Below are 9,137 nucleotides of genomic sequence, written 5' to 3' on the forward strand. Positions count from 1 at the left end.
GGGGGTGTGACTGGGGGTGGGTGTGCGATGGGTGTGAGTGGACAGGTGTGTGAGGGGGCTGGGGTTGTGGAGGAGGGCTGCAGGGCACCGTCTGGGAAAGCAAAGGGGGCAGGGGTGATGAGGGAGATGGGGGAGGAAAGCTGGAGGTGCCCGTGGGTGTGCGGGCAGCGCTGAGGCTGTGTGAGTGGAGGGGGGCTGGTGATGTGGGACGCGGGGAGCTGGGACAGAGAGAGAGAAGGAGAGGGTTCATGTTTCTGTGTGTGTGTGTGTGTGTGTGTGTCTGTGTGTGTGTGTGTGTGTGTGTGTATGTGTGTGTGCATGGAGCAGGGTAAGATGGATGTGCGTGTGTGGGGATGTGAGCGTCCATAGCTGTGTCCAGAGGGGCGAGTTACCTCTGTGTATGTGTGTGTGTGAGTGTGTGAGCGTACACACACGTGCAGCTGTGCTCAGGTGTGGGTATGGGTTAGAGGCTGTGCCTGTGGCTGCAGGAGAGCAGGGCTGCGTGTGAAGAGCGAGGGTGTCCATGCAGCTCCCCATGCAGGCTGCAGTATAGGAGTGGGGCCGGCCATGGGGCAGGAGAGGGGACACCAGGGGGCAGGGATGGGGCAAAGAGTGCTGGCAGCATAGGGCAGGCTATGAGGCAGCCTATGTGCCAGTCAAGCCATGAAGCAGGGGCCTGCCCTCTGCCCAGCACTCCCAGCCTGTTGCATGCTGCCCATTGCAGCTCCAGCAGCCTCTGGCAGGAAGGAGGAAACTGAGGCACCGACGTGCCCATGCCTGGGGCTGTTCCACTCCACTGCCGCCCTTCGGCTCCGGGGACACCAGGGGCACTCTGCGATGTGGGGAAGGTGAGGGGTGCCTGGCTCAGCACAGCCCCCCTCCCTCTGCTCACCCACTGCCCCCGTCTCCTCCCCCCAGATCGACCAGGACGGGCTGACCCTGCCCGAACGGACCCTCTACCTGGGGCAGGATGAGGAAAGCGAGAAGGTGAGGAGGGCACAGCGATGCCTTGGGGACACCAGGAGAGGGACCAGCACCCAGCATGGTTGGCAGACAGAGGGCACCCCACTGCCAGCAGTGCCGGGGACTGGGATGCCACGGGACAGTGGGGGGTGGCACTGAGCATCCCTTCCCTCTGAACAGATCTTGGCCGCATACCGACTGTTCATGGAGCGACTGCTCACCCTCCTGGGGGCTGAGCACGTGGAGCAGAAAGCCCAGGAGATCCTGCAGCTGGAGCAGCACCTTGCCAATGTGAGGGGGACGCGTGCCATGAACTTTGGGGTGCCCCTGTCCAGCCCTTGGACATCCCAGTCACAGATTTTTGGGGATCTCCATGTCTGCTCCTAAGCAATCCCATTCCAATCCCTCCTTGGGGACCTTCATACCTGGAACTTGGGGATCTCAGCCTCTTGAGGACCTCATGGCAGAGCACCCAGTCTCACATCCTAAGAACCCCCAGTCCCAGCCCTCAGGACAACCACTCCAGCCCCGCATCTACTCCTTGTGAACCCACTCAGGGCCCTTGTGGACTTCATATCCAGGTCTTGGATATGAAGTCCTCAGTCCGGACCTTGGGGGAAACTGTGTGCCCATTCCTCAGGTAACCCAGTTCCTTGGGGACCTTATGACCAGCCCTCAGGGTCCCACTGGCAGAAGAGAGTTCCTGGGGCAGGGAATGGGAAGGATGTGGGTCAGTACCTACATCAGAGATGCCCTCTTGCCCCGGAGCTGCGCCCCAGCCCAGTGCCCTATCCCTGTGTCACCCTCAAGGTGGGCAGTTGGGATGGTGACAGCCATGCCCGCCCTGTGCAGATCACGGTGTCCGAGTACGACGACGTGCGGAGGGACGTTGGCAGTATGTACCACAAAGTGACCCTGGCCGAGCTGCAGCGCATCACTCCCACAGTGAGTACCCCTGGTGCCAGCCTGTCACCCCATCCCCCATCTGCCTCTGCCCCACACTTGTCCCTGTCCCCCTGCTCCATGCCCTCAATGCCCACCTCCTGTCCCAGTTAAGTCCACTTGAGGATAACACACTCCTCTGGAGGGAGGCTGGAAAGCCTGGAGGGGTCCCTTCTAGGGTGGCATGGAGCGGGGGTCCCCATGCCCCCCTGACAGTGCCTGCCCTGGCAGCTCAAGTGGAAGCGCTTGCTGGACTGCATCTTCCATGACAACTTCTCGGAGGAGGAGGAGGTGGTGCTGCTGGCCACCGACTACATGCACAAGGTGTCCAACCTCATCCGTGTGACACCCAGCAGGTGAGGGGGGCTGGCACCCCCTGTGCCCCTGGAACCTTCCCCAGCCTGGCAGAGGGCACAGAACAGCTGTGGCTGGAACCTCCCATCATCACCCTCCTCTTGGGAAGGCTGGGCTGGGCACAGAAAATCTGGGAAATCTTGTGGGACCTCACTGCTGTGAGCCCCACAGCATCCTGGTCGCGTCTGGACACCTGGTGAGCCACCCATGCTAGAGGTCACCAGACACATCACACATCAGGGAGAGACATGGTGCCAGACTGTCCCTGTGCCCTCCCCGGCCATGGCCCCCTGTGTCCCCAAGCAGAGGTGTCCTCAAGGAGGAGTGTCCCCATCCTGGCGCATGCTCCCACCCTCCCCTGTGCCTGGGGACATGCTGGGGTCTGATCCTGTCCCTGTCACAGGATCCTTCACAACTACATGCTGTGGCGCATCGTGGTGGTGCTGAGCGAGCACCTCTCCACCCCCTTCCGTGATGCCATCCACGAGCTCTCCAAGGAGATGGAGGGCAACGAGAAGCAGCTTGAGCCGGGTAAGATCTGCCTGAGCCAGGCCAACAAGCACTTCGGCATGGCCCTGGGAGCTCTCTTCGTTGAGGAGCACTTCTCCTCTGCCAGCAAAGCCAAGGTAGGTGACGCTGCCTATGGGCATGAAGCCAGCACGATCTCCCATCATCTTGCCAAAGTGCCTACTGCCCCCACCAAGGGCTGTCTGGCCGGTGATGGATGGTGGGGATGCTGTGCCAGCACCATGGTGACTCGCCATAGGTGCAGCAGCTGGTGGAGGACATCAAATACATCCTTGACCAGCGCCTGGATGAGCTGGACTGGATGGATGAGGAGACACGGAGAGCAGCCAGGGCCAAGGTAGTGGCCCCTAGCATGCACTCCTGTGCTTGGCCCCATCACCAGCCCAGGGGCACACGGGGTGGGGGCCTGAACCCACCACTCATTTTGCCCACAGCTCCGGTATATGATGGTGATGATTGGGTACCCTGATTTCCTCCTGAAGCCAGAGGCCATCGACAAGGAATATGAGGCAAGGGATAGCCCAGGAGCATGTGAGGGCATGGGCACATGGTGGGGGAAGACGGTCCCCACATCTGCATCAGGGTCTCTGGAGATGCCACCCCAAAACCAGCCCCCTCCTGGTGCTCACTGTGCTCACCACTGGCAGGGTGCCCCACACAGGCAGTGCCATACAGTCCCTGGGGTCTGGGATGGTGTCTGCTTCCCCACATCGCAGCCCCCAGAGCTCAGCCCCATCCTCTGCAAGAGTTAGGGGTGCTGGCATGGCCCAGGGACCCCATGGAGCTGACAGAGAAGCAGCTGTGCCTGTGGGCACACAGCATGGGACATGAGAACACACTTGTGACACATCCACAGTCAGCAAGGCTCACAGGGGTGGGAGGACACCACAGGCCTGCCCTCCACACTCCTGGGGCTGGCATCTCCCCTGATGTTGTTTTCCCCCCTGCCCCCAGTTTGAGGTGGATGAGAAGACCTACTTCAAGAACATCCTCAACAGCATCGCCTTCAGCATCAGGCTCTCGGTGAAGAAGATCCGGCAGGAGGTGGACAAGTCCGCGTGGGTATCCTCTTACCCTGGGGGAACATGGAGGGGCGCAGCATGGTGCCACCAGTGCCCCCTGTCCCCATGCCCGGATGCACCCCACAGGGTGTAGGGGCAGAAGGGCACAGGGATGCCAGGAGTGCCCCCCTGTTCCCCAGCTGTGAAAAGGGATGGCACTTCCATGTCCCTTGGTGTTCTGAAGCCCAGCACTGCTGTCTCTCTGTGCAGGTGGCTGCTGCCTCCCCAGGCACTGAACGCCTACTACCTGCCCAACAAGAACCAGATGGGTGAGCACTGCTTGCCCCCGATCTGCCCCCGGGGTGGGAGTGGGGAGGATCTGAGATGGGGACATGGCCCAGGGTCCACTAGGTGCTGGGTGATGCTGTGGGTGGGGACAGGGCAGGGTGACCCCCAACTCCAATGTTCTCCTGTGTCCCCAGTGTTCCCTGCTGGCATCCTGCAGCCCACCCTCTACGACCCTGAGTTCCCGCAGTGAGTGTGGGGCTGGGGGATGGCTGGGGGTTGCCAGGGCAGGGGATAAAGTGCCATACCCTGGGGTCATCCCCATCCCTGCCAGCACTGTGCTCTCCCCCCTCTCACCTCTGCTCCCCACCTAACAGGTCGCTGAACTATGGTGGGATTGGCACCATCATCGGGCACGAGCTGACCCACGGCTACGATGACTGGGGTGGGTGTCCCCTCCATACCCTGCCAGGATGTGAGGTGGGTGGGGTGGGACAACTAGGCAGGATGCCTGGGTCCCTTGGAACCATCGGAGGTGGCGGTTGCCGTGGCAGGGGGACAGTACGACCGGCACGGGAACCTGGTGCACTGGTGGACAGAGCGGTCGTACAGCAAGTTCCTGAAGAAGGCGCAGTGCATCGTCAACCTCTACGACAACTTCACCGTCTACAACCAGAGGGTGAGACCCCTCTCACCTGCTGGGCAATGCCCAGCAGGGCACAACTGTCCCACGGTGGGGTCCCTGCTGCTCCATTGCTAGCGCTGGCTGCCTGCAGGAGAACTGACTCTGCCCTGCCCAGCCCTGACACCCAACAATTCTTCACACCTTAGTTTGGAAATTCCTCAGGGCACTGGGTGCACCCTCGGTGCCAGGGTGGGGATGGGGAGAGGCCTGGGTGGGGGGGACACCTCTGTTCATGCTGTCATTTCTCCTCTCTCGGCAGGTGAATGGCAAACACACCCTGGGGGAGAACATCGCTGACATGGGGGGACTCAAGCTCGCCTACTACGTAAGTGTCCCCCCACTCTCGGTATCACAGCCATGGGGCAGCTGCTTATGCCATCCCCATTGAGTGGGCAGGAGAGCCCCCAGCCCCTCCTTGCTCCCTGCAGGAAGGGATGGGCATGATCCTGATTGCTGGGGGCTTGGGGGTGGGTTCAGGGTGGTTTTGGGGGAGTGCCCAGGCCATGCTGAGGGCACCCCTTTTTCTCCAGGCCTACCAGAAGTGGGTGCGGGAGCACGGCCCTGAGCACCCCCTGCACCACATGAAATACACACACGACCAGCTCTTCTTCATTGCCTTTGCCCAGGTGAGCCCCTGTCCTCCTCCCATGTAACAGGTATTGGGGCAGGAGGGTCACCTTGTGTGGAGCCAGAGGCCCAAAGTGGTGGGGAGAGAGCCCCGGGGGACCCAGGGCCCATGGCCAGGAGCCAGGCTCAGCTGCATCAGCAGGTCCTGGGCTCAGGGCACAGAGCTCAGCCCTGAACGAGCACCCCACACTGTCCCATTGCTCCTGTGGACCCTGCAGTAATAAATATGTGTGTCCCCATGACCTCCAGAGGCTCCACAGTAACAAATACACATGATCCCAAACTCCTAGGAAACCCTGCAGCCAGGCAGCTTACAACCCCAGAGACCCTACAATAACAAACATGACTCCATGCTCTCCCAACCACTTATACCATGTACACAGGCTCCTGGGAGACCCTACAATAACAAATACAACCAGGGCATCACTGCCCTTAACCCCTAGCAGCCGAAGGGCCATCATGCCCTGGTGGTTGCCAGGACCCAGGGTGCCCCATGTGGCTTGCCCATGGAACCTTTCTCCCCTGCAGAACTGGTGCATCAAGCGGCGATCCCAGTCCATCTACCTGCAGGTGCTGACAGACAAGCACGCCCCGGAGCACTACAGGTACTGGGTGGTCCCAAAATGGGGCGGGCTGGGGGCATGGTGGGTGCCAGCCTTCCCCATAGGTGTCAGTGCTGTGCAAAGTGGGATGAGCACTCTTCTGAGTGCTGGTGCCAGCAGCTTTTGGGTGATATCCCTGGGGCAGGGGACGGGGTGGTGCCGCGGTGAGCATGTGCCCTGAGCGGGGTGCAAGGCAGCAGTGGGGAGTCAGGGGGTGCCCAGCTCTGACATGCCCCGCCCCTCCTGGCAGGGTCCTGGGCAGTGTCTCACAGTTTGAGGAGTTTGGACGGGTTTTCCACTGCCCCAAGAACTCGCCCATGAACCCGGTGCACAAGTGTTCAGTGTGGTGAGGCTGATCCCCCTCCAGCAGGCTGGGACCCTCCATCTCCACCCCCACCTGAGTGACACCCTGTGCCCACCCCCCAACTTCCCATCTCCCCTTCCTATTCTCCAGGTAAAGGGGGCACCCTCGGGTGTGACAGGGGGCCACCCCAAAGGCAGGCACCTGCCATAGGGGTGGAGGCAGCAGAGAGACACTTGGGTTGGGCAGCTGCCTCCTGCCCATCCCCCTCCTACCCACTGCCCTGCGCACTGGGGGCTCCTCACTCCCCATGGAGGAACGAGGGCACACCCAGGCACCCCTGTACCCCTTTTTCTGTCCACTCACCCCAAACCCTTCACCCAGCCCTACCACATCCATCCTAGCGTCAGTCAAAGCAGGGGGAGGACTCGAGTCACCATGGGGCTGCCCCGTGCCAGATGCCTCCCCTGCCCGGTGCCCGCCCCGGCATTCCCCACGCCAGCCCCATCCTGTCCATGCACCAGCCCTGCCGGGGTGGGGCACAGCGGCAGAGCCGGGGCCGGGCCGTGCCAGCCCACCGGTGAGCTCGGGCACATGGACACTGCTGTATTTTTCGCTGCTGTTTCTGGTCAATAAAGCACTGGATATGCCAGGCGGTTGCCAGGGGCCATGGCCAGGGGATGGGAGCAGTGAGCAGCACCCCCAGCCCTGCCCACATGGCACAGGCACCCCCCTTCCACGAACACGAACACTCCTGTTCCACCAGTGTCACACCCCGTGTTTATTTAACACTGTATTTAACACCCCGCTGCCCGGGATTTGGTGTCCCCATGGCTGCTGCATCCAGACCAGGGATGCTTCAGAAAGCTGCCATCTGCCCGCAGGTGCCACACAGTGGGCAGGAAGGGGAACATGAGTCTGCCCCGTGGGGTGCCCTAGGGACATGGGGTCAGTGGAAGAGGGGGAGAAGGAGGATGGGCAGGAGCAGGGCCAGGGGGGTGGCGCGGATACCAGGGGCAGAGTCCCGCTGGCGGCAGTTGGTGTAGGGCTCGATGCAGGCGGCGTAGGCCATGGCATGGGCCACGTAGGTCTGCTCCTGCACCCCGTGGAAGAGGTGGGCCATGGGGCCCTTGGCCAGGATGGCCACGTCCTCACCGCCGTGGGTCTCCGAGGTGAGGGGCACAGCTGCCTGTTGCATGTACTCGAACTGCACTGGGGAGGGGAGAGAAGGGGGTTAAGGGGGGCAGTGATGGCCCCCAGCCCCACCCCACCACCCGGCCATGGTCTCTGTGCCCTCACTGGCTTTGTCTAGGTCCACGTTGGGCCGGTCAGAGCCTGGGTATCCTGGCCCATTCCCATAGAGGATGGATGTGTAGTTCTTCCCGTCAATGGCTGTCTTGGGGGCCAGACCTGGGGAGGGGTCGATGGAAGAGGAGGATCAGCCAACAAACACCCGTATCACTCCTCTGGCTGCAGTCAGGGTGCCACAGGGCTGGCAGTATGCAGCACAGGGCAGAGCCCCACCGAAAATGGAGGAGCCACGCAGGGTGTAGCCACCAAAGGAGAAGACGTGCGAGTGGTCAGCGGTGATGACGGTGAGGGTCTCAGCCTCGTCTGTCAGGGCACCCGCCCGCTCGATGGCCCGGTCGAACTCCACCGCCTCCGTCAGTGCCTTATGGGCTGCACCGTCGTGGTGGCCGTGGTCGATTCTGCCACCTGCAGATGGGCACCCACAGTGGGCTGGGGACCGACGGCAGCACCCCCAACTCCCAGCCCCACCCTACACCCCCCTCTCAGTGGCCCCAGGGGCACGGGCCCCAACTTACCTTCCACAAAGAGGTAGAAGCCTTTGGGATTCCTGCTCAGGATGGAGATGGCTGCCTCCATCATCTCTGTGAGTGATGGGTCCAGGGTGGTGTTACGCACCAGGTCGTACTTCATGTCTCCAGGTTCAAAGAGACCTGTGAGGGCACATGTTGGGGACAGCATCAGTGCCTGAGTGTCCCAGTGCCTTTTGGGTCCAGGCACAGGAGTCATTTGTTACCCATCAAATAATTCACGCTGGAGTTGGCGGCAGCAGCCAGCATCTCTGTCCTGTTCCAGACATAGTGGGCACCCTGTGGGCGAATCCCTCAGGGGTTAGTGGGTGCCTGGCCCTGTGCCAGGGGCAGTGGGCAGAGGACCATCCCCGCTGCGTCACTCACCGGCCGTGCCTCCAGCCACATGTCGATGAGGTTTTTCCCATCCTCGCGTATCCCATTCTGCTGGCTGTTGGTGGGGTACTCAGGGTCCGGCGTCCCCACAGGGGTCATGTATTTCCGACCACCACCCAGGATCACCTGGGGGTGATGAGGCGGATGAAGTGTTAGTGGGGGTGCCCTGAGAGGTGTCTGTCCCCGCTCCCCTCCTCCCATGTGCGGGCGCTCACGTTGATGTCGACGTTGTGGACCAGCTGCCAGGCGATGTCCTTGCAGCCCTGCAGCCGCGCGTCCTGCGGCATGCTGGCGTCCGCGTACCAGTCCCGGTTCACCACGTGCGCGTAGTTCCCTGAGGGCGACGCATGCTGCACCCGCGTCGAGGTCACGATGCCCACCGCCTTCCCTGCCAAACCCCGCTCATCAGGCCCCACTGAGGGCAACACAGGATCCCCACCATCAAGCTATGGGATGCTCATGGGGGGAAAGCCCCCAGTGTGACACCCCTTGTCCCCACAGGGTCCCCCCAGCCCTGCATCCCCCGTTACCAGCATTGCGGGCTCGCTGCAGCACTGAGAACACCTCGTTGCCAGCTGTGGTGTTGCACTGCGAGTGGCGGGGTGACGGCCCGCACACCCACGCCCCGGTGTGACA

The 9,137-nt window shown here is 62.1% G+C and overlaps 2 protein-coding genes across 3 annotated transcripts in view; one reads left to right on the forward strand and one right to left on the reverse strand.

Annotated features, from left to right (window-relative positions):
* ECEL1 (endothelin converting enzyme like 1) overlaps positions 1-7,037 on the forward strand; it is a 10,435-nt gene extending 3,398 nt beyond the window's left edge. Inside the window, exons 3-18 of one of the 2 annotated variants that reach the window (XM_017727006.1) lie at positions 919-987; positions 1,144-1,254; positions 1,816-1,908; positions 2,122-2,261; positions 2,663-2,885; positions 3,026-3,124; positions 3,222-3,296; positions 3,742-3,845; positions 4,059-4,117; positions 4,271-4,322; positions 4,451-4,518; positions 4,628-4,752; positions 5,018-5,083; positions 5,289-5,384; positions 5,914-5,990; positions 6,238-7,037. In XM_017727006.1, coding sequence (XP_017582495.1) covers positions 919-987; positions 1,144-1,254; positions 1,816-1,908; positions 2,122-2,261; positions 2,663-2,885; positions 3,026-3,124; positions 3,222-3,296; positions 3,742-3,845; positions 4,059-4,117; positions 4,271-4,322; positions 4,451-4,518; positions 4,628-4,752; positions 5,018-5,083; positions 5,289-5,384; positions 5,914-5,990; positions 6,238-6,337 — 1,557 coding nt within the window. In that variant the 3' untranslated portion in view covers positions 6,338-7,037. The remainder of the gene's footprint in view (positions 1-918; positions 988-1,143; positions 1,255-1,815; positions 1,909-2,121; positions 2,262-2,662; positions 2,886-3,025; positions 3,125-3,221; positions 3,297-3,741; positions 3,846-4,058; positions 4,118-4,270; positions 4,323-4,450; positions 4,519-4,627; positions 4,753-5,017; positions 5,084-5,288; positions 5,385-5,913; positions 5,991-6,237) is intronic. The other variant, XM_008644541.1, reaches the window with a different exon arrangement.
* A 17-nt stretch (positions 7,038-7,054) lies between these two features.
* ALPI (alkaline phosphatase, intestinal) overlaps positions 7,055-9,137 on the reverse strand; it is a 2,767-nt gene continuing 684 nt past the window's right edge. Inside the window, 9 exon segments of the mRNA XM_017727007.1 lie at positions 7,055-7,500; positions 7,588-7,698; positions 7,813-8,004; positions 8,115-8,249; positions 8,333-8,405; positions 8,493-8,627; positions 8,717-8,889; positions 9,032-9,107; positions 9,109-9,137. The exon segment at positions 9,109-9,137 is cut by the window's right edge and continues 58 nt beyond it. Coding sequence (XP_017582496.1) covers positions 7,238-7,500; positions 7,588-7,698; positions 7,813-8,004; positions 8,115-8,249; positions 8,333-8,405; positions 8,493-8,627; positions 8,717-8,889; positions 9,032-9,107; positions 9,109-9,137 — 1,187 coding nt within the window. The 3' untranslated portion in view covers positions 7,055-7,237.

The sequence above is a fragment of the Corvus brachyrhynchos genome, unplaced genomic scaffold, assembly GCF_000691975.1.
Source record: "Corvus brachyrhynchos isolate BGI_N302 unplaced genomic scaffold, ASM69197v1 scaffold162, whole genome shotgun sequence".
NCBI lineage: Eukaryota > Metazoa > Chordata > Aves > Passeriformes > Corvidae > Corvus > Corvus brachyrhynchos.